Here is a 24,841-nt window from a genome sequence, read left to right on the forward strand (position 1 = left end):
TGTTTGTTAGAGCCAGTAAAATATAACAATCCAATGAAATTAAATTTACCATCTACATCTGTGTTTAATATTGATCTCCTATATTCTTTTGTTTTTCAGAAAATAATCGGTATAGTTATTGGGAAAACAGATGTCAAAGGCTTTCCAGACAGAAAAAGCTGAGTTCTGTTTAACTTTTTGCCTCATTTTTCATCAACTGTGGCTTGTGTCTGTAGCAAAGTATATTTAACTGATTACATTTCCCATGCCTGCTTAATCTCCTAAGAGCAAAGATCATGTCATGCGTGTATGACATGCCCATGCATGAGAATGAGGATAGATCATATTTTTATTTATTTTATAGATCATATTTGTATTGCCTTTATAGATCATTTTATTGATTTTTAGTATCGAAATATAAAAATAGTTAATTACATTGGCCATCTCATTAGCTTGTCTCAACATTAGTTTAATTAGCACCTCCCCTTAGTAAAGGTAAAATAGAAATTGTAGTCTCATATCATCTTCCAATGGGACACTGTCTAAGTGGATAAATGTGGAGCAAGAGTGACTGAGTGCTCTAAGCTCTCTCTCCACCACTCCTTGTGAGGTGGGGATGAATGAAAGTGATATGGGGATTAAATGAGTTCATGCAGGTAAGGGTGATGTGTGGCCTACAGTAAGGAAGACACTCTGTGTTCACTGGTACTTTCAGCCTAAAAGGAGACAAATGCATATATAAATCTCAAATAAGGCAGTGAGGAGGGTGAAGGTTTTTGAGCAGGGAGGTATCACGATAGAATAGTACCCGAAGGAAAGTGTGTGGCAGCAATATTTATGTGATGACTTAAACAATGAGACAAAGTTCTCTGAAGGAAATCCATCTTTTGTGTGTGGAAAAGTTAATTGATTAATTTTCAATTAGTTAATTTGTGTGTGGAAAAGTTAATTTTCAGTTAATTCTAGTGTGTGTGTATGTGTGTGTGTGTGTGTGTGTGTGTGTGTACTCGTGCCAGTCCTGGGGCTTAAACTCAGGGCCTGGGCACTGTCCCTGGTTTCTTTTTGCTCAAGGCTAGCACTCTACCACTTGAGTCACAGCGCCACTTCTGGCTTATTCTGTGTATATGGTACTGAGGAACTGAACCCAGGGCTTCATGCATGCTAGGCAAGCACTCTACCACCAAACCACATTCCCAGCCTCTTATCAGTTCTTATGAAGTAACTGGACCTGCACAAGAGTTTTAGGACTACCAAAACATAATCTAAGATTAAATTTGCTTTTGTTTTAATTAAAAAAAATTTTTTTCCTGCCCTGGAGCTTGAACTCAGGGCCTGGGCACTGTCCCTGAATCTCTTTATGCTCAAGGCTCGTGCTCACCACTTGAGCCATAGTTTCACTTCCAGCTTTTTTTGAGTAGTTTATTGGAGATAAGAGTCTCATGTACTTTTCTGCCTGGGCTGGCTTTGAACCGCAATCCTCAGATCTCAGCCTCCTGAGAAGCTAAGATTACAAGTATGAGCCACTGGTGCCTGGTTTGTTTTCCTTTTTGTCCAGTACTGGGATTTAAACTTAGGGCTTTATACTCTCACTTGGGCTTTTTGTGCTTAAGCTTTGTACTTGAGCCCTGGGTACAAATGCAAGAACTACCTGAAACATAAGAACAACAACAAGGGCAGGGGACATGGCCTAGTGGCAAGAGTGCTTGCCTTGTATACATGAAGCCCTGGGTTCAATTCCCCAGCACCACATATACAGAAAATGGCCAGAAGTGGTGCTGTGGCTCAAGTGGCAAAGTGCTAGCTTTGAGCAAAAAGAAGCCATGGACAGTGCTCAGGCCCTGAGTCCAAGCCCCAGGACTGGCAAAAACAAAAAACAAAAAACCAAGAATAACAACAAAATCCCAAAAGGGCTGTGAGTCTGACTCCAGAGGTAGAGCACCTGCCTACCAAGCTAGAGGACCTGTCCCAGAATGGCTAAGATAGAGAAAGAGTGAAGGGAGGGGCGGGGGAGGAAGAAGGAGAAAGAGATAATAAGAAATAGCATTTTCTACTATGTATTTATATTTTAGTCATAATGATCATCAAAAATCATGTGATTAGACAAATCATTTATTCAAAGTTAAAATAAAACTTCATCCAAAAAAATAAAAGCATTGGTCTTCCCTTAGATTTTGGATCAGAAAGATATACTTTCAGTTTCACCATTCGTGATTCACCAGCCCATTTTGTAAATGTAGCATCCTGGGGCAAAGAAGATTATGTCAGGCCACTTTCTGACAGCTTTAGGGTTGGTGACTGTGGTAAGTTAATGTTGATTATTTTTACCTGCCCTTCAACCCCTGCATCCTCACTTCTAGCATGTGGTTGCCTTTTTTTTTTTTTCAAGAATATTAATGTTTAGTTACATTGCTCTGCTTCAGACTAGCACTGATTCTTTTTTTTTTTTTTTGCCAGTCCTGGGCTTGGACTCAGGGCCTGAGCACTGTCTCTGGCTTCTTTTTGCTCAAGGCTAGCGCTCTGCCACTTGAGGCACAGCGCCACTTCTGGCCGTTTTCTATAAATGTGGTGCTGGGGAATCGAACTCAGGGCTTCATGTATGCAAGGCAAGCAAGCACCCTTGTCACTAGGCCATATTCCCAGCCCTAGCACTGATTCTTAAACTGTTTCAGCCACAGTATTTTTCCTGTGGTTTGTTTTTGATAGCTATACTGAAGAACTCACAATGAAATAAAACACAGCTCATAAGTCTCTAGAATCGTATCAGAAAAAAAGCCAAATATGAAGAACATTAACACAACACTTGATATGTTACTTGAAGTGTAGAGATGTGATAAGTCATATTTTACTAGCATATCACAATTCAGTTTGCATTAATTCCTATCATTATTACAATTGCTTTTCTAAACACATAACAGTGACACTGACTAAATTCTGATAAAAATTGATATTTAAATTTTAAGAACTTTGCTTTAGTTGGAATATGAAATCTTTTGCATATTCCCTTCACCACAGTGTCTTTCTGATTACAGGAAGAACAAGGATTCTGAAAACATTGATCTGGTTTCAAATCTAAGTTTGCACATTTATTTACATTGTGCATTTGAGAACATTTCTTAATCATATGGCCTCAGCTGTGATACAATACCTGATTAAGTTCTTGGAAATGTTAAATGACTCATACAAAGTATAAACTTAGTTCCTTAATAGATGACAGTTCTAGCTTATACAAGAAACAAGAAGCTGGGCACTGGTGGGGCATGTCTGTAATCCTAGCTCCTCAGGAAGCTGAGATCTGAAGATCACAGTTCAAAGCCAACCAGGGTAGGAAAGTCCTTGAGATTCTATTTTTTTTTGCCAGTCCTGAGCCTTGAACTCAGGGCCTGAGTACTGTCCTTGGAGCTCAAGGCTAACACTCTGCTACTTGAGCCACAACATCACTTCCGCCTTTTCTGTTTATGTGGTGCTGGTGAATCGAACCTAGGGCCTCATGTATACGAAGCAAGCACTCTTGCCACTAGGCCATATTCCCAGCCCCTGAGCTTCTTTTTGCTCAAGGCTAATGCTATACCACTTGAGCCATAGCGCCACTTCCAGCCTTTTCTGTTTCTGTGGTACTGAGGAATAGAACCCAGGGCTTGATACATGCAAGGCAAGCACTCTACTGCTAAGCCAAGTTCCCAGCCCTTGAGATTCTTATCCCCAATTAACCACCAGAAAAGCAGAAATGGAGCTGTGGCTCAAAGGGCTAGAGCTCAAGCCTGGAAGAGCTCTGGGACAATGCCCAGGCCCTGTGTTCCCAGGACCAGCACACACACACACACACACACACACACACACACACACACACAACATGCACACACCACACAGTTGAATTTGGGCTATGGGGAAGTTGAATCCTTAACATTTTGAGTTCACAAAGCCAGTAAGTAGCTGAGCTTACATCTTAGTGAACTTTTCTGAGTTTTACCTTGCTCTCTAGTGTGAAAGTTAGCTAAGTGTTTGTTTTATTGAATGGCATGTTGTAACCAAATCAATATCAAGTGAAACTGAATCAATGAAGTAACATTAGTTTGAGTCACTTACTGGGCTTAAACACAAAGCAAAACTTATCAAATAAATGGCTGCACCCCCAAATTTCCATTCATTACAGTGATGTGAGACAAAGGCTGAGGAGGACACAGGTCTCTCCAGCTAGCTCAGAAGTTAGAATCACGGTGCAGTTCATTGTTAGTCACACTCAGTTTTCATTTAATCCTGTTACAGTTTTGTGATGCTACCACAATTTGCCCTCTCTTTTAGTGATAATTGAAAATCCCTTAATCCAAAGAAAGGAATTTGAAAGAGAAGAAAAGTTCAGCCCTGGAACTCCTAGGTAAATATATATCTTGCAAAGAGGTATTTGTACTACTAGGGGTTGGGGATATGGCCTAGGGGTAAAGTGCTCGCCTTATATACATGAAGCCCTGGGTTTGATTTCTCAGCACCACATATATAGAAAAGGCCAGAAGTGGCGCTGTGGCTCAAGAGGTAGAGTGCTAACCTTGAGCAAAAAAGAAGCCAGGGACAGTGCTCAAGTCCTGAGTTCATGCCCCAGGACTGGCAACAAAAATAAAACAAATAAGTCCTGGAGATATTTGTACTAGAATGATCACTAATAACAATTTTATATCATATCATTAGCAGAGAATGATTAGCATTTTGTCCTTCAATTAGAAGACTTTTTCTTTTTCTTTTTTGAGAGTGTTGGGGTTTGAACCCAGAGCCTTGATCTTGTCAGGCTGGTATTCTGCCACCTGAGGCACATCCTAGCTCTACTTCAATTTGAAAATGAAAAGTCTAATTTTCTGTTACAATATTTATGTTTGAGATAAAGGAGATAATTTACTTTGATGCAAAATTACACAAAAATTAATTTGTTTTTTGGTAATCTTCCCTTAATATATCTGGAGGATGGCATCCAGAGTCACCTGAAGCTACTAAAATCTATAGATGCTCAAATTCTTTATATAAAATTATGTGGCCCAGCACTGATGGCTCACACCTGTCCGTAGCTACTCAGGAGGCTGAGATCTAAGGATTGCTGTCTGAAGCTAGATTGGGCAGGAGAGTCTATGAGACTCTTTCTCCAATTAAGTACCACAAAAGACAGAAGTAGAGCTGTGGCCCAAGGGGTAGAGTGATCAAGTGAACTGTGAATCCTTAGATCTCAGCTTTCTGAATAGCTAGGATTACAGGCATGAACCACAGACACCTGGTTTATGTACCCTCCCTCCCTGCCTTCCTGCATTCAAGGCCTCATGCTCTTGTTCAGATTTATTACTCACACCCCTCATGGACTTTTCTGTCCCAGCTGGCTTATAACTATGTTCCTCTATAACAAAAAAATATAATTGAGGGATGGGGATGTGGCTTAGTGGTAGAGTGCTTGCCTAGCATGCATGAAGTCCTGGGTTCCATTCCTCAGTACCACATTCACAGAAAAGGCCAGAAGTGGCGCTGTGGTTCAAGGGGTAGAGTGCTAGCTTTGAGCAGAAGCAGCTCAGGGATAGCGCTCAGGCCCTGAGTTCAAGCCCCAGGACTGGCAAAAACAAAAACACAGGGGCTGGAAATATGGCCTAGTGGCAAGAGTACTTGCCTCGTATACATGAGGCCCTGGGTTCGATTCCTCAGCACCACATATACAGAAAATGGCCAGAAGTGGCGTTCTGGCTCAAGTGGCAGAGTGCTAGCCTTGAGCAAAAAAGAAGCCAGGGACAGTGCTCAGGCCCTGAGTTCACGGCCTAGGACTGGCAAAAAACAAAAAACACACAAACAAAAATATAATTGACCTTTAAATTTGGAAGCAGTTTTATATAAAACATCATTTGATAGTAACTTTTTTGATGAAATATTAACACTTTTATTACCCAAATGTGTAGGAAAAGTGTTTTATAACTTTTGACTTTAAAAATATAATGAGGGCTGGGAATATGGCCTAGTGGCAAGAGTGCTTGCCTCATATACATGAAGCCCTGGGATTGTTTCCTCAGCACCACATATATAGAAAAGGCCAGAAGAGGTGCTGTGGCTCAAGTGGTAGAGCGCTGGCCTTGAGCAAAAAGAAGCCAGGGACAGTGCTCAGGCCCTGAGTCCAAGCGCCAGGACTGGCAAAATAAAATAAAATAAATAAAAATATATATAGTGAAATGAAAAAAAATGGTTCTTATAGTATATGATTTAAAATACCTCTATAGTTTAACCCTCTCAATAAACAAAAAACAAAAACAAAAGCAAGACTTTTCTTGAAAAAAGGAAACAAAGGCAAATGCAACTGCACAATACTGTTCAGTAATAAGATCTTTATGATTAGAAAATAAATAAAAAAACATTAATTTTTTAAATGTGTTTTTGCAATTTAGCAACTATAAACTATTGCTCAGTGAGAATCACTCAATGGTGAAAGTTTGTTCCAGTTATGAAGTGGACACCAAGTTACTTTCTTTGATACACTTACCTGTTAAAGAGTCTCGAGATTATTATTCATTGGGTGACATCACTGCAAATGGACACAGCCTTGATGGGAGGATTATTAATGTGCTCGCAGCTGTGCGATGGGTAAGTCAAAATCATAGCAAATCCAAATGCAATATGTTGGAGTACTCTGTCACCTAATTAAATTTAGAGTTAATGCTCAGGACCAGCTGGGGCAATTTTTCCTATCACAGTAGTAAGTGGTATTAAGAAAATAGTAACATTTTTCATTAAAAGGAATGTAGCATTTTACCTGCTGAATGACTTAACAAAATAAAATCATATTTGAATGCTAAATGCAGGATTTGCCATTCATAAATAATGCACTACTTGAAAGCTTTCATAATTGGGTTAAAGAAACACATAAATAAAAAGGATACTAGCTTACTGACTAGAAAAGGCAGGATGTTCCCTGGAGGAATGTGGTTGAATAGGTCAAGGAGATACTAGGTACATGTGTTCTCAGACTGTGCAGAGATGGAGGAGGAAGGGAGAACGCTCCTTGTACTGGGTAGGGCTGCTGAGAAGGGGCCATGCTGATGAGAGGCAGGACCCAAGAACACATCACCTTCTGCTCTGTCAGAATCCATCTCAGTGATCACTGAGGAAAATTCTGGGCTATGTAAGTACAGTCTGTGTAACAGACCAAGGCACTGTGCAAAGATTTAGAGGTGGACCTCAACAGAAAATCTTCACAGAGCCTGCAGCTCAGTGCTTCAGCTCTTGCCTAGTATATGTAAGGCACTTATTTCAATCCATACCACTCCCAAAATAAGAGTAAAGCCTCACAAAATAAAGTGTATGCACAAAATTTAAAGGAACAAGAATAATTTCTCAAACATAGGGAAGAAGGAATCTCAAAAGACGCATAGACTTATGCACCTTTTGTGGCCAGTGTTATAGGTAAAGTTTCATCTCAAGATTGAATCCTGGCTGGGGGGGTTCATGCTCTGCTGGAGAGAAGTTAGTGGATGCACATGCCACATCTGTTTTGTTTTCCACCCTAGCCCCAGCCTGGCACAGTAGAGCACAATATGTTAGGATAGAGGGATCAGCATGCTATATGGCAATCTTGAAACACAGGAGAAATCACTTCAGGTTTTAGTCTCCTCCTCTGTTTTTAATCACTTCCCCTTGTGTTAAATTTCTCCATAGTTCTGCTTAATGCCACTACATTATTTTTTATTTTATTATTATTTTTTTGCCAGTCCTGGGCCTTGGACTCAGGACCTGAGCACTGTCCCTGGCTTCTTTTTGCTCAAGGCTAGCACTCTGCCACTTGAGTCACAACACCACTTCTGGCCATTTTCTGTATATGTGGTGCTGGGGAATCGAACCCAGGGCTTCATGTATACGAGGCAAGTACTCTTGCCACTAAGCTATATCCCCAGCCCACCACTACATTATTAATGTAGTAAGACCCGTCTCTATGAACCCTGCAACAGCTCCTCCCCCGCCAGCCTGACACCCTCTGCCACATGTTTGCTTCCAGTCATTTTCATTTTTTTCTTCCTGTTATTATTTAACCTGTTCTTCTCCCTCCTCAGTTCGACTGCCTTTCCACATCTCAGCATCATTTAATCATAATATTCTTCCTCTGCCCACCACAGTATGGCTGACCATGCCCATCTTCTAGCTGTTCTTTCCTCTGACGTTTTCTTACAGAGCCTGGTTTTTGATACCTTTGCATCTTTCTTCAGCCCATTCCCATGGGACTCAGTTCTGCCCATAGGTGCCATGGTGAATGTGGCACAGGGCAGCCAACAGCTGTCCTTGAATCTTTGCTGTGAGGCCTGCAGATGCACTTTTTTTTTTTTTTTTTTTTTTGCCAGTCCTGGGGCTTGGACTCAGGGCCTGAGCACTGTCCCTGGCTTCTTTTTGCTCAAAAATGCACCTTTTGCCCTTTTGCCCAAATGCACCTTTTGAGAAGCCTCTAGGGGCTGGGGATATAGCCTAGTGGCAAGAGCACTTGCCTCATATACATGAAGCCCTGGGTTCGATTCCCCAGCACCACATATACAGAAAATGGCCAGAAGTGGCGCTGTGGCTCAAGTGGCAGAGTGCTAGCCTTGAGCAAAAAGAAGCCAGGGACAGTGCTCAGGCCCTGAGTCCAAGGCCCAGGACTGGCAAAAAAAAAAAAAAAAAAAGAAAAAAAAGAAAAAAAAAAAAGAAAACACAAAAGAGAAGCCTCTAGTCAGACATGGACCCTGGGATCACCTCTGTCCTCTCTCCCTGCATTGTGGGCAGAATGCTTTGAGTCAAAGTGCTTCCCTTTACCACTTCACTCTGTGGAGAACACTGCGAAGGCATTGCTACTCTAGGTCTAGAAAACTCAAGTGCATTCAATCACCCGAACTCTATGCCAGTCTCAGGACACACAGATGTAGTCAACCCATTTCCTGCAGCCCAGGAGTCCACACAGGCGCCCCCAGGGGCCTGTGATGGAGCATTTGTCCTTTCATGTGTAAAGTCTCACAGGTTTATCTTTCAGGCATACATCTGTGGTTCTCTTCTAAGTGTATTTATTCAGCCAAATATACTTTGCACAAAAGGTACTTTCAAATCACCAAACACAAACCTGCAGTTCTTCCCACTTAACATTTCTAATTATTTCTGATTATTTCCATGAGTAAACACTTAAGTGCCTCTACATCTATGGCAGGGGAATAATAATTTTCTTCAATTTCTAAGGTTGGAGAGCCAAAATACTTTACAACTTCAGATCGAAGAAAAGGCCAGAGGTGTGAAATTAAACTCTATGATGAAACAGAATCTTCTTTTACACTGACCTGGTAATCTCCCACATCTCTTCCAAGCTGTAATATCTTCTATCTTCACTGAGTAATCTTAGGAGAGAAACCACCTTAAAAACTGTGGAGGGAAAAAAAAAAGAAAAAAAAAAAACAAAAACAAAAACTGTGGAGGGGCTGGGGATATGGCCTAGAGGCAAGAGTGCTTGCCTTGTATACATGAAGCCCTGGGTTCAATTCCTCAGCACCACATATACAGAAAACGGCCAGAAGTGGCACTGTGGCTCAAGTGGCAGAGTGCTGGCCTTGAGCAAAAAGAAGCCAGGGACAGTGCTCAGGCCCTGAGTCCAAGGCCCAGGACTGGCAAAAAAAGAGGTTGTTGAAAGAATAATTGTACTGCACAGATGCTAAGTACTCGTCTTAACTTTTATTTATTTATTTTTCCAGTCCTGGGGCTTGAGCTCAGGGTCTGGGCACTGTCCCTGAGCTTCTTTTGCTCAAGGCTAGAAATTCACTTTTTCTAGTCCTGGGGCTTGAACTCAGGGCCTGGGCAATATCCCTGAGCTTCTTTTGCTCAAGGTTATCATTCTATCACTTGAGCCACAGTTCCACTTTTGCCACTAAGCCGCCTTCTCAGCTCCAAGGCTAGCACTTTACCACTTGAACCACAGCTCTACCTTCAGCTTTTGGGTGGTTAATTGAATATAAGAGTCTCATGGATTTTCCTGCCCTGGCTGTCTTGGAACTGTGATCCTCAGAATCTCAGTCTCCTGAGTAGCTAGGCTTGAGGGTACAGGTTCTTGGCCTTTTAATTTCTGTTTTTGACTGTGTGGGAAATTGCAAATACTAGCCACTGAGGCAGTCAGTGTTTTATTTTACTCTTTCCTTTTTTGGTGAATAATGTGTTGTGATGGACTTTCCCAGTGTACTCACTTTGTATCATTTCTTCTTGAACAAATGCAGTTGGGATAATGAATCCATTCTGCTAGCACAGAGCTGGGTGCCACAAGAAACAGGTATCATGGTTCTATGACTATTTACAATGCTTGTTGTTTTTATGAGCAGTATATTAATTTTAAAAGGACTTTTTCCCCAAACAGTAATATTTGCTTCAGATGTAAGAATAAATTTTGACAAATTTCGAGACTGCATGACAGCAACTGTAATCTCAAAAACCATTATTACGACTAATCCAGGTAAAAAAGTTTGTGGACTGTATAAAAACTAAATCTAGTTTCACCATATACAAATAATTTTACTGCTAGAGTGTTGAAAATATGCACATATAGGTAGTACAACATGTGACCCTTGCTTATGAATTTAGGATTGTATCAGCCAGGAGTCTGCAGTGGTTGCTGAAGGAGTCTGACCTGGGGAAGTCAGAGCATTGCTGCCCGGAGCTGTTGGGGTGCTCTGTGGTGCAGACAGGGTCAGCTGAGTACTGCCCAGGAGTACAGATATGGACTAACTCCAGCTCAAGGAGACAGAAATATGCACTATGTCATTTTAACATTTTAACACAAGCTCATGTTAGTTGTCTACAAAACAACTCCACCAGTGATGAAGAATTATAAAGCAATTTTATGTTTTCAGAAAATAATGATAGGGGCTGGGGATATGGCCTAGTGGCAAGAGAGCTTGCCTCCCATACATGAAGCCCTAGGTTTGATTCCCCAGCACCACGTATACAGAAAATGGCCAGAAGTGGCGCTGTGGCTCAAGTGGCAGAGTGCTAGCCTTGAGCAAAAAGAAGCCAGGGACAGTGCTCAGGTCCTGAGTCCAAGGCTCAGGACTGGCCAAAAAAAAAGGTTTACTTTTTTTTTTTTTTTGCCAGTCCTGGGGCTTGAACTCAGGGCCTGAGCAATCTTCCCTGGCTTCTTTTTCCTCAAGGCTAGCACTCTACCAGTTGAGCCACAGTGCCACTTCCAGCTTTTTCTGTTTATGTGGTGCTGAGGAATCGAACCCAGGGCTTCATGCATGCAAGGCAAGCTCTCTACTGCTAAGCCACCTTCCCAGCCCCAGGTCTACTCTTTTGAAGACAGGGACTCACTATGCATCCCAGGCTGGCCTCACACATGCGATGTATGTAGCCCAGGGTGAGCTCAGCCTCCCCAGTGCTGGACTCACAGCACCAGGCCCACTTAAAATTCCAAAAGGATTATGCCAACTGCTGTGCTGAAACCCACTGGAGGCACAGCCATGATCTCTTCTCAGAGCTTAGAGTAACAATGCTACCCTTTTTTTCTTTTCCTTTCTTGAAGGGGGTTTACTATGCTTGATTATTTTATGTACTTTATGTATTTTTTTGTACCTGGGCTTGAATTCAGGACCTCATACTCTTGCTCAGCTTGCTTGTTCATGGCTAGTGCTCCACTACATCTGCCATGCCTCCAACCTGGCATTTTGCTTGTTAATTTGGAGATGGAGTCTTTTCTGCAAGAGCTGGTTTTGAACTTTCTCCAGGTCTCATGAGTAGTTAGGTTTATAGATCTGAGCCACCTGTTTGTGGCTTATTTTATCTTTCATAGAAAATTTCTCCCCTGGACTGAGAGTGTATCTTAGTGTTAGAGTGCTTACTTAGCACCTAACAGATCTTAGGTTTAATCCCCAGAAATACAATTTGTTTTCAGAAAATTCATGAAAGAAAAATAAAAAGGAATGCTGAGAACTGGTGTCTCACACCTGTAATCCTAGCTACCCAGAAGGCTGAGATCTGAGGGTAATAGTTCAAAGCCAGCCTGGGCAGTAGAGTCCATGAGACTCTTATCTCCAATTAACCACCAGAAAACTGGAAGTGGCGCTGTGACTCAAAGTGGTAGAGGGCTAGCCTTGAGCAAAAACAGCTCAGGGACAGCACCCAGGCCCCAAGTTCAAGCCTTATGACCAACAGGGGGGAAAATAAAAGAAGAAGAAGAAGAAAAAACGGAAGCTGGGCATTAGTGGCTCACCCCTGTAATCCTAGCTACTCAAGAGGCTGAGATCTGGGCTGGGGATATAGCCTAGTGGCAAGAGTGCCTGCCTCGGATACACGAGGCCCTAGGTTCGATTCCCCAGCACCACATATACAGAAAACGGCCAGAAGCGGTGCTGTGGCTCAAGTGGCAGAGTGCTAGCCTTGAGCAAAAAGAAGCCAGGGACAGTGCTCAGGCCCTGAGTCCAAGGCCCAGGACTGGCAAAAAAAAAAAAAAAAAAAAAAAGGCTGAGATCTGAGGATCATGGTTGGAAGACAGACTGGGCAGAAAAGTCCATGAGAATCTTATTTCTAATTAATCAGAGAAAAAGCCAGAAATGGTACTGTAGCTCAAGTGGTAGAGTGCTAGCAAAAGGAACTTAGGGACAGCTCCCAGGCCCAGAGTTCAAAGTCTAAGACTGGGGAAAAAAAAAAAAAAAAGACCTGTAATCCCCATATCTAGAGGTATTTTTCAACTAACTAGTATTGTGTGACATAGTTTTCTAAGCTGCTGGTTTTCACCATGAACATCTGCTGTACATTTTTCCCTGTTCACAGAGTTCTTATCCCTTGTTAGTGGTTGATTCTAGAGTTATTCCAGAGTTTTCATCACATTGTTAGTGGTTGAGTAGTATGTATGGCTTCACTTTTTACTGTTAAAATAATTTTGGAGTCTTTGTTTTCTTTCAATTTAAGACACTCCAGAAGCTAACATCCTACTGAATTATATAAGAGAAAATAAAGAAACAAGTGTTCTGGCTGATGAAATTGACAGTTTTTTAAAAGAACCTATAAATTGTAAGTAACCTTTTCATTCAAAAAATAATTTGCAGTGCTAGGATCAAATCCTGGCCTCATGCATGCTAGGAAAGAACTCCACTGTCAGATACCAGTCAGATACCAGTGGCTCACACTGGTAATCCTAGCTCCTCAGAAGGCAGAGATCTGAGGATCACAGTTCAAAGCCAGCTCAGGTATAAAAGTCCCAGTGAGACTCTTAATGTCCAATCAACCACTCAAAAGCTGGAAGTGGAGCTATAACTCAAAGTGGTAGAGCACGAGCCTTGAGCAAAATGAGCTCAAGGACAGCACCCAGGCCCTGAGTTCAAGCCTCATGACCAATTCAAAACAAAACAAAACAAAAAACATTAATAAATTCTACCATTGATCTGTATCTCTCAAGAACATCTGGAGATTTATTTTTCTTGGTATTGAGGATTGGTCCCAGGCCCCATGAACATGACATTGGATGCCAAATTCTGTGTTTTGGCACAGACCTCTTTTTTTTTCTTTTTTGGTGGTACTGGGTTTTGAATTCAGGGCCTCATACTTGCTAAGCAGGGACTTTGCCATGTGAGCCACTCTTACAGCTCAGTTTTATGTTGGTTATTTTAAAAATAGATCCAATTTCATACTTGGGCTTGCCTGGACTGCAGTCCTCCTATTTGTGTTTCCCTCTGTAGCTGGATAACAGGCATGGGCCACTTTCACCTAGCCGTTGTACTTTCCCCATAGCTTAGGATGGCAGGCACATATCACAGCACCCATTCACTGATTGAGATGACATCTTTGGAACTTTGGCACCTTGACTGGAGTTGAACCGAGATTCCCTGATGTACATCTCCCAAGTGGGTAGCATTATACACAGGCTTGTACCTCTGCACCCAGCTCTTTGGATTTTTAGAAAGTATCACGGTCCTGTAAACTTTTTGTTTGGCATAGTAAAAGATAGAGTATTTCTATTCTGTGGCTACCATATTTCTACTTTTAGAAAACTAATTTAAAACTTTTGTGAACTATATTATGACTAGCCAATATGATGGAAGCTAATGAGCTCTCAGAAAAGTTATGCTACCACATAGAATTTGGCATACAATGTCATGTTCATGGGGCTTAGGAACAATCCTAAGTATCAAGAAGAAGAAACTCCAGGGCTGGAAATGTGGCTTAGTGGTAGAGTGTTTGCCTAGCATGCATGGAGCCCTGGGTTTGATTCCTCAGTACCACATAGAAAAAGCCAGAAGGTTCTGTGGCTCCAGTGATAGAGTGCCAGCCTTGAGCCAAAAAAGCTCAGGGACAGTGCCCAGGCCCTGACGTCAGCCCCAGGACTGGCATAAAAAAAAAGAAAGAAAGAAACTCAATATTCTGGATAAATCTTTTTTTTATGCCAGTCCTGGGGCTGACGTCAGGGCCTGGGCACTGTCCCTGGCTTCTTTTTGCTCAAGGCTAGCTAGCATTCTGCCACTTGAGCCACAGCACCACTTCTGGCTGTTTTCTATATATGTGGTGCTGAGGAATCGAACCCAGGGCCTTATGTATACAAGGCAAGCAATCTTGCCACTAGGCCACATTCCCAGCCCTGGATAAATCCTTTTATCTCCCAATGGACTGCTAGCATCCTCCACTCCATGGCTTGTTTGAATTGTTTTTTATTTGCTCAAGGCTGGTGCTCTGCCACTTGAGCCACAGCTCCACTTTCACTCTTATGGTGGTTACCTGGAGATAAAAATCTTTCCTGCCTGGGCTGGCTTTGAAAAATAAAACTCAGATCTCAGCTTCAGAGTAGGTAGGATTACAGGCATGAGCTACTGGTGCCCAGTTCTTTCTTACCTTGAAATTCCTCCTTTAATGAAGAGTAATTTCTCAACTTCTCCCTATTTTAAAAGCTTATTTTGTGGTTTTTATATCCATTTACATGATCAGTTGTAATGGAGCCTTTTTTTCCTGTTACTTAAGATACTATGTGTTCTTATTTGAACTTTATACTTTTTCTATTTGGATATAATCCTTTGTAGGTCTTAGAATATATATGCAACTATAATAATTCTTTTTACTTTTAGTGAATACAATAGTGGATGTCTATACTGTAAAACAATTAGAGGAAAAAGCTTCAAAGAACGAAGGGAAAGCCGATCCTTTCTATGGCATTCTTTATGCTTTCATTTCTACACTCAACATTGATGATGGAATTACAAAAGTAGTTCGAAATAGATGGTAAGGAGCCAAATTACTGTTAGTAAATTAATTTTATAAGAAATAATAGTGAGGGGCTGGGGATATGGCCTAGTGGCAAGAGTGCCTGCCTCATATACATGAGGCCCTGGGTTCAATTCCCCAGCACCACATATACAGAAAACGGCCAGAGGTGGCGCTGTGGCTCAAGCGGCAGAGTGCTAGCCTTGAGCAAAAAGAAGCCAGGGACAGTGCTCAGGCCCTGAGTCCAAGCCCCAGGACTGGCCAAAAAAAAAAATAGTGAATGAATTTTGAGCTTTATAGATGTTACAGCTATTATTTGACATAACAGTGATTGTATATTTGAGAGAAATGTATAAGTAAAGCATAATTGAAAGTTTTCATAGTCTAGGAGCACGGCACAAGTGATAGAGCACTTGCCTAGCAAGTATGAGGTCCTGAGCTCAGTGCCACCAAAAAACTAAAAATAAGTTTTCACGAAGTTTGGCTTGAAGGCTCAGGCCTGTAGCTCTACTCAGAAGCAAGAAGCTGGAGGATCACGAGCTTGAGACTAGCCTGGGCAGCCTTCTCCTGAGTAGCTGGAATTATAGGTATATGCAACCACGCGCTAGCCAAACTTGTTTTATACTCAGTAGAAAACTGTATTGGGGGCTGGGAATGTGGCTTAGCAGTAGAGTGCTTGTCTAGCATGCATGAAGCCCTGGGTTTGATTCCTCAGCACATAAACAGAAAAAGCCAGAAGTAGCTCTGTGGCTCAAGTGGTAGAGTGCTAGCCTTGAGTAAAAAGAAGTCAGGGACAGTGCCCAGGCCCTGAGGACTGGCAGAAGGAAAGAAAGAAAGAAAGAAAGAAAGAAAGAAAGAAAGAAAGAAAGAAAGAAAGAAAGAAAGAAAGAAAGAAAGAAAGAAAGAAGAAGAAAGAAGAAAGAAAGAAAGAAAGAAAGAAAGAAAGAAAGAAAAGAAAGAAAGAAAGAAAGAAGAAGGAAGGAAGGAAGGAAGGAAGGAAGGAAGGAAGGAAGGAAGGAAGGAAGGAAAGACAGGAAGGAAGGAAGGAAGGAAGAAAGCTGTATTGGTTGTCATATCTTAGTAATATAGTGACAGTATTCTAAAAACTTACTTTGAGCATTATGCATATGATCTCCAATCTTGCCGAGGTCATAGTTAGTATCACCTCATATAGAAAGTAAACCACAGCAGATTTTAACAATCTTAGCTAAATAATTCTTTTTTTTTTTTTTTTTTTTTGCCAGTCCTGGGCCTTGGACTCAGGGCCTGAGCACTGTCCCTGGCTTCTTTTTGCTCAAGGCTAGCACTCTGCCACTTGAGTCACAGCGCCACTCCTGGCCATTTTCTGTATATGTGGTGCTGGGGAATCGAACCCAGGGCTTCAAGTATACAAGGCAAGCGCTTTTGCCACTAGGCCATATCCCCAGCCCATTAGCTAAATAATTCTTGCAAAAAACATCTCAAATGTTATTGTGCAGGTTAGGGATATAGCTCAAATGATAGAGCACCTGGTTATCAAGCACAAGGCCCAAAGTTAAAATCTTAGTATTACCCTCAAAACATTATGAAATATTATTTTGAAAGTCTCCCTATGGGTTTTCTTTTTTTCTTTTTTTTTTTGCCAGTCCTGGGCCTTGGACTCAGGGCCTGAGCACTGTCCCTGGCTTCTTTTTTTTTGTCCAGTCCTGGGCCTTGGACTCAGGGCCTGAGCACTGTCCCTGGCTTCTTCCCGCTCAAGGCTAGCACTCTGCCACTTGAGCCACAGTGCCGCTTCTGGCCGTTTTCTGTATATGTGGTGCTGGGGAATCGAACCTAGGGCCTCGTGTATCCGAGGCAGGCACTCTTGCCACTAGGCTATATCCCCAGCCCTCCTGGCTTCTTTTTGCTCAAGGCTAGCACTCTGCCACTTGAGTCACAGCGCCACTTCTGGCCATTTTCTGTATACGTGGTGCTGGGGAATCGAACCCAGGTCTTCATGTATATGAGGCAAGCACTCTTGCCACTAGGCTCTATCCCCAGTCCCTCCCTATGGGTTTTTATAGCTGGAAATTTTTGTGTATGTGCCAATACTGGGACTTGAACTTAGGGCCTTATAATCCATGATCTGTGGTTACATAGCAGAGAAACTACAGTTTTCAGATGTTTCCTGTATTTGAAAAATTTTAATAAGTCTTACTGGCTCAAAATTGCTGGAGTAAAACCTGCCTCAGTACTAGAAAGTATGGTGAAATTATCACCAAGAGGAGGAAAAGGTATTAATAGCAGTACTAATAGTATTAAGGATATGAATCTTGAGCTCACATCTGTAATCCTAGCTACTCAGGAGGCTGAGATCTGAGGATCCTGGTTCAAAGCCAGCTTGGTGAAGAAAGCCCGTGACACTCTTATCTCCAATTAACCACCAAAAAAGGCCAGAAGTGGAGCTGTGGTTCAAGTGGTAGAGTACTAGACTTGAGCAAAAGCTCAGGGACAGTGTCAAGGCCCTGTGGTCAAACCCCAGGATAGGACTCTTTACAGCCCCAAGGGGTTTTCTGTATAGGTACAAAGGCTGCGTATGGGATCCCTGAGTTAGCACAATTCCTGCCCTCCAAACTCCCAGTCAGGATATGGGACCTGGGGAATAGATGTGACCACAAATGTCACTGGAGCACTGCAGCTGTTGCAGGAAGAAAGGCTGGTGGCTGGGGTGTAGGAAAGTAGGCCCCACAGAGAAAGGAGGCAGCCGGACGTTAGGAAGTGGGCAGAGACTGTGCTGAGGGAGGAAGGGAGAGCTGTGAAAGGACAGTCTACCCACCTTCAGATGGGTGGCAGATGGTGGGAGTGAGGCCAGCCATGTGCGCAGTGTCTGTGGGCTGCTGGAGTGAGGCTGGCCTTGTGCACAGCATCTGTAGCATTGCTTTGCCTCATGTTCCACTACACACTGAGCACTCAGTGAGCATACCACATGCTTAGACTTTTTTTTTTTCGCTGAGAGGTGGCCTCATTTTGTAGCACAGCCTCAGAGTCTCTTCTGCCTTGGGTGCTGAAATTACAGACATGTTCCACCATGCCTACCTCTGACTTTCACTAGAGATCATATTTTTCACTTGGGATCATCACATTTTTTTTTCTCTTTGTTTCTTTTCAGTTCCAGCTGTGGCTATATTGTAAATGAAGCATCCAACACTTGCTTAACTTGCAACAAAGATTCTTTTCAAGTAAGACCAGTTTTTCTCAGCTTTGACATGCTGGTTGATCTCACTGATCACACTGGAACCCTACATTCCTGTAGTCTTGCTGGAAGTGTTGCTGAGGATACTTTGGGCTGCACGGTAAATGGAAAATAAAAGGGCTATAAATATTTTCAAACTGAATATTCTGTCTTAAAATTGTAGCTACTTATTAAAATGATAGGATATTTCGGATTGTGAATATGGCCTAGTGGTAGAGTCCTTTCCTCATAAAATGATAGGATATTTTATTGAACATTTGCTAGAAATCAAAGAGGCTAGGGAAAACCATCTTTAATACACATGTTATTTTAATGAACAAATAGTTACTTGCATATTGTATATTTAAATCCTGGTAAATTCAGGGGTCTTCAGCAAAATGGAAGAATAAACATGAAACTTTAGTCATGGTATAGTAGATAAGCCAGCATGTTATAGTGTCTCCTCTAAAGGAGGGCTGAATTGTGAGATTGGTTTAGAGTTAGCTGCTCATTCTTGCCCTGCTCTGCAGCTACAAAGCAGCAACTGCAGATACTTAGAAACTGGCACATGGTCAAAACCACCTCATGAGACTGATGGCTAAGCTTCAGCTCTCATTCTGCTTCCACTTTGTGTGGAGGAACTTTCCTTACTGAACTCCTGACTGACCAGAGAATCTTATTGTAAGCCTCTTGCTATCTTCACCATCAAAAGAATTGAGCTAGGGCTGGAAATATGGCCTAGTGGCAAGAGTTCTTGCCTCATATACATGAGGCCCTGGGTTCAATTCCTCAGCACCACATATATAGAAAACAGCCAGAAGTGGCGCTGTGGCTCAAGTGGCAGAGTGCTAGCCTTGAGCAAAAAGAAGCCAGGGACAGTGCTCAGGCCCTGAGTTCAAGCTCCAGGACTGGCAAAAAAAAAATTGACTTATAATTATTCTGAGTAAAATTTTGTCTCTAGTGAGCAAGTTTGTTTTATAGTGTTATCCAAATTACTTATCTATACACGTTTCAGAAGTATTTGATTTTTTTTTAAACTAGGCCAATCAGTTTCTTGCAATGACTGATGAACAGAAAACAGCACTGAAGTGGCAATTTCTCTTGGAAAGAAGCAAAATTTATGTAAAAGTTAGTATATTTTATAGTACTCTGTTATCCTACATACTCAGTAATAATGTAAGCAAAATAATGTAAGGACAATTTTTCTGGGTGTTGGTTGCGCAAGCCTGTAATCCTAGCTACTCAGGAGGCTGACATCTAAGGAGCTCAGTTTGAAGCCAACCCTGGGCAATTCTGTGAGGCTTTTATTCCAATTAACTCCTCAAAAAAAAAAAAAAAGGAAAAAAAGTCAGAAGTGGCTCTGTGGCTACCTTGAGCAAAAGAATCTCAGGGATAGCACCCAGGCCCTGAGCTCAAGTGCCAAGACTGGCAAAATGAATGAATGAATGAATGAATAAATAAATAAGAAAATTTTTGGCAGTGCCGAGATTCAAACCCAGGGCCTCATGCATACAAAGCAAGGGTTCCATCATTGAACCAGCACCTCAGGCCCAGGAATTCATTTTGGTGTTTTGAGACAAGCTCTTTCTGTGTAGCAAAGGCTGGTCTGGAACTTGCAGACCTTTGCCTCTGCCTCCTATGTACGGAAATTACAGCTGTGCACCACCACATACAGCAGGAATTAATTTTGAAAATAATGATGAATGTGTAGAAGGATTTGGCTATATTAAAAACAATGGAAGTATTCAGGATTTTCTGCCCACATAGTATAAAGGGAGTTACAAGTGACAGCAAATAGATCATTGGAGAAAACCTTAAATGCTAAATTGCAAGGCAAGACAAGAGAGGAAACGAGGCTTTTCCAGTCCTACCTACCTAGGTACCATGCCTCCCTCAGAGAGGGGAGAGGATGTAGCCAAGTTCCTTGCTTCCTTGGTCTGCACCTCAGCTCTACCATTCAATCATTGTGACTCTGAGAGCCTGGTGACGAGTCCTGAGTCACCAGCTGCACTTCAGGTTGGAGGCGGAATCTTAGTGTAAGAGCTGTGTAAAGTAGAGGTGAGACTTGTACAAACTCTGGGTCATGCCCTGAGATTACAGGCCAGGCTGCAGTGACTTCTCTGCTCCTACGGGTTACTGTGCTCTAGGTTCTCTCAGTTATGTCTGCAAACCAGCTGGTAGTGGTCAGAACCTCTAGAAAACTACCTTTCCGGCTGGTGAGAGAATAGGAACATAAAGGGAAGGAAAGCCCCAGTTTCTGGGAGTACTATGTGTGTCCCATATTCCCTCACAGGCGGTCCCTTCCTTGTGGTCTCAGTCTAGTCTGAATAGGTGGCAGAGGAGGAGCAGCCAATACCTCACCCATGTTTCCAGACCTAAGCCTGAGGCCTGTTGTTAGGAGGCCGTGGAAGGAAACGGCTGGTGCATGCAGTACGCTGCCTACCCCAGTCCTGCACAGAGGTCCTTGCCCACAGGTGGAATTACTGTAAATTCAGGGACACGTATCTATAGTCTTCTGAACTTGACTCAAATACAGCAAATTACTCTCAAGTGAAGGGGTATTATAGCTTTCAAAGTATATACAAGTACATATATATGTAACATATAATATATATCATTATATATACATATATGTATATATGTATATATACATACATATAATACACACATATACTATACATACATATGATCACTATATACACATATGTGTATGTATATACATGCATGCATATATATGCACATACATCTCACTATACATACATACATACATACATACATATTATCACTATACCACTGAGCCACATTTCCAGACTTTAAGGATTTTTTTCTTGCCGGTCCTGGGCCTTGAACTCTGGGCCTGGGCTCTGTCTCTGACCTTGTTTTGTTCTATGCTAGTGCTCTACCACTTGAGCCACAGTGCTACTTCTGGCTTTTTCTGAGTAGCTTATTAGAGATAAGCATCCCACAGACTTTCCTGCCCAGGCTAGCTATGAACCACAATCCTCAGATCTCAGGCTCCTGAGTAGCTAGGATTATAGGCGTGAGCCACCAGCACCCAGAAGGATCTTTTAAGTTGGATTTAAAAACTTTTGTTTGTTTATTTTTGCCAGTCCTGGGGCTTGAACTCAGGGCCTGGGCACTATCCCTGGCTTCCTTTTGCTCAAGGCTAGCACTTGAGCCACAGTGCCACTTCCAGCTTTTTCTGTTTACATGGTGCTGAGGAATTGAACCCAAGGCTTCATGCATGCTAAGCTACATTCCAGCCCCTGGATTTAAAACCTTTTAACAAAGATTTTGAGCAGATCAGACATGATTATACTATATTACAGAATGTGAAGATCGTGAGAATCAAATGCGATTTTAGTTGTTACAATCAGAACAGAACATGAGTCAGTTACACTGGCTCTGTTCTGTAGTCTCTGCTACTTGGGGGACTGAGGATTGCTTGAGCCCTGGAGTTTGAATCTGGCCTAGGCAATATAGCAAGACCCCTTCTCAAAAATAGAAATCAGATGTGCCTGTAATCCTAGTTACTGGGGAGACAGATTGGGGAGGTTGTGGTTCAAGACTACATTCAGGCTCAAGCCTCCATTCAGGGCAGTGTCTGATTCTGTTGGCACCTGGGAGCACACATCAAGCCCTTTCTCTCTCCGTGGCATCTATGACATTTATAACCCAAACTCCTACCTAAGAGAAGTGTCCTGGAAAGCCATGTGGGTTTTAACAAAGTCACTGCAGAAGCCAGACCTGTGATTTGTTTATAGTTGTTTGCCTGGGTCTGGAACCTGCCTGCATCTGGCAACTCTAACTGAAATTCATGTTAACATTGTAAACAAAACTTTCATTGGGACTGGGAATGTAGCTTAGTGGTAGAGTGCTTGCCTTGCATACATGAAGCCCTGGGCTCAACCCTCAGCACCATATAAACAGAAAAAGCTGGAAGTGGCTCTGTGGCTCAAGTGGTAGAGTGCTAACCTTGAGCAAAAAGAAGCTAGGAACAGTACTCAGGTCCTGAGTTCAAGCCCCAGGACTGGCTAAAACAAAACAAAATAAAACAAAAACCCTTTCATCAAAGCTCTCTCTTTGTACTCATTGGTTTTTGTTGTGCCAAGTCGCGAAACCACCACCAAGAAGACCACCGAGACTCAGACATTCCAAAATGCAAAAGCAAGGCAAGGCTTTATTTTAGCGAGCTGCAACTTGGGCCTCGTCCTACCCACCGACACAGCGGAGGTTAGGAGGGAGCCCTGAGCTGTGATTACACAGGGCTTATAAAGGCAAAAACAAAGTTACAACAATCAGGTGTTCAAGCAAGGAAGATTAGGACACAGGTACAAATCTGATTGGCTCAGGGCTCGAGGCACTCTGGGGGCAGTCAGAGTTAAGCATTCCCAGGGGTTAGAGTTCTTGACCGGCTGGGCCCTAATGGGCTTGTCCTTCGTTTTCTCACAGGGCCTGCTTATCTCAGGTTCACATGGTAAAGTGGGGTTCACGTGGTAAAGTGGGGCCTGACTTCAAAGTCTGGCACTTCAGTTTTCAGCTTTATGTACAAGATGATGTCTAAAGCCACCCTTTGTCCTTCTTTTTCTCCCTCAGCTTGTTTTATCACACAGAGCAAGGCGTGGACTGAGAGTTAGCATTCTGTCCTGTAAACGCTCGGACCCCGCAGAGGCGAGTAGAAACATGCCTCAGCAAGGACACCCTTAATCCTGATGTGCTGCAGATAACACAGGGTTTCACTTTAAAACGGAATGTTAGTGTAAAAGTGTAGATGAAACTGTGTTTTATCCAGTTCCAATAACTCCCTTGTTTCCTCCTGGAGGGGTCTGACTCCTCTGTGCACTCACTCCTTGGAAGAGAGTTTTTCTGGCATTGTTCTGTCTCCTTACAGGTGGTAGATGTTTGCATTCATAAATAAATAAGATTAATCTTCCTCAGGTGTAAATGACTTCTTTCTTTTCTGGTGCTGTGGCTTGAACTCATGGTCTGGGTGCTGTCCCTGAGCAATTTTGCCTAGGGCTAGTGCTATACCACTTTGGGCCACAGCACCACTTCTGGTTTTTGAGTGGTAAATTAGAGATAAGAGTCTTGCAAGGAATTTCCTGCCCAGGCTGGCTTTGAACCACGATCTTTAGATGGTGAGTGACTTCTTTCTTAAGCCACCTTACTTTGTCTTCTCTAGAGAAAGGTTAGACTCTTAGAAAACATAGTTCCTGGACTGTGGTAAGGGCTCCGCTGGTCTGAGAAGCTTCCCAGAGGCTGGGTGGATTGGGCTATGGCTTTCAACACCCTGGCCTCTTCTGGTCCTTTGCCTTCTGCTGTGCCACTCAAGCTGCCAGGGTGTGGGAAGGTACGCCCATTCACAGTTGGTGTTTATGAGCTTCAGAGGCTGTGTGATTAATCCCTGAGCCACAAGACCTTTGATGGGACACCCACTCCTTGCTCTGAGACAGCAACCACCTTTCATCGACTTTGGTCTTCTCCACAGTGACCCTGAGCTCACTGCGTAGCCCCATTCTGGTGGGAGCTACTTGCTTCTGGCACCAGCCCCTCTGGAGATCCATGGTGAGATCAGCAGAAGTCAGAGAGGCTGGCAGTGGGCTTTGGTCATTTAGAAAGTGACTCATCATCCAGACAGCACTGAGCAGAAGAAAGACGACGTGAGTATATGGAATGTGTGAAGCTGGTGCTGGGAGATACCTCGCTTGACTGTAATGTTTTCTCTGGCTTTTCCTATCTATGCTCGGGAGGAGGGGTCATGTGACCCTTGGCACATCCAAAGCGAGATAATCAAGGAGGCAGCAAGGGACTTGACCTAGTTGTGTGAAATGCTCAACAAGGACTTCCTGCATTGTGCTCTTTGGGGAGAAGAGATGGTGGGTCAAGTGAGGTGAATCAGAAGGGGGACAGGGATGGAAGGACCAAGAGTAGCAAAGGAGTGAGGGGCTGGGGCATGACATGCAAGCACTGTTGGTTAAACAAGAGCAGCCCTGGTGGCTGTGTAGTTGGCATTCTGTTAAAAAGAATACCAGAAAAAATAAAACATAAGGAGGAAGGAGTCATTTGGCTCCTGGTTTCCCAGGCTTCAGTCCCGGCCCTTTGGGTCTGAGTGCATGGCTAAGCAAAGCTCCCCACATCACAGCAGCTGGGAGACATCATGAGGCAGGGGCCAGGGACAAGATCCAGTTCTCAAGGGCATGTTCTTAAGGCCCAGGCTTCAACTAGGCCTCCCCTCCCATCTCCTCTTTTCATATAGCCCAGTCCTACCTCAGCCTGCCAAGTGCTAGAATTACAAGGACCACAGTCATGTGCTAGCATGCCCAATCCAGCTCCTTAATTAATTAATCAATCTTTTTGTTTGTGGTGGTGCTGGCATTTGAACTCAGGGCCTCATTCTTGCTAAGCAGGTGCTGTGTCACTTGAATCTACCTCAGCTCTGTTTTGCTTTCTTTTTCTTTTCTTTTCTTTTTTTTTTTTTTTTTGTGC

At 42.8% G+C, this 24,841-nt stretch overlaps 1 protein-coding gene across 1 annotated transcript in view; it reads left to right on the forward strand.

Moving 5' to 3' along the window:
• Nucleotides 1–23,213, forward strand: part of Meiob (meiosis specific with OB-fold) — a 33,247-nt gene extending 10,034 nt beyond the window's left edge. Inside the window, exons 3-14 of the mRNA XM_048332038.1 lie at nt 100–157; nt 2,148–2,279; nt 4,279–4,351; nt 6,378–6,573; nt 9,181–9,281; nt 10,203–10,255; nt 10,340–10,435; nt 12,886–12,987; nt 15,030–15,183; nt 18,293–18,476; nt 19,397–19,483; nt 22,952–23,213. Coding sequence (XP_048187995.1) covers nt 100–157; nt 2,148–2,279; nt 4,279–4,351; nt 6,378–6,573; nt 9,181–9,281; nt 10,203–10,255; nt 10,340–10,435; nt 12,886–12,987; nt 15,030–15,183; nt 18,293–18,476; nt 19,397–19,483; nt 22,952–23,062 — 1,347 coding nt within the window. The 3' untranslated portion in view covers nt 23,063–23,213. The remainder of the gene's footprint in view (nt 1–99; nt 158–2,147; nt 2,280–4,278; nt 4,352–6,377; nt 6,574–9,180; nt 9,282–10,202; nt 10,256–10,339; nt 10,436–12,885; nt 12,988–15,029; nt 15,184–18,292; nt 18,477–19,396; nt 19,484–22,951) is intronic.
• The last annotated feature ends 1,628 nt before the right edge of the window (nt 23,214–24,841 follow it).

The sequence above is a fragment of the Perognathus longimembris genome, chromosome 23 (genome assembly GCF_023159225.1).
Source record: "Perognathus longimembris pacificus isolate PPM17 chromosome 23, ASM2315922v1, whole genome shotgun sequence".
Taxonomy (NCBI): domain Eukaryota; kingdom Metazoa; phylum Chordata; class Mammalia; order Rodentia; family Heteromyidae; genus Perognathus; species Perognathus longimembris.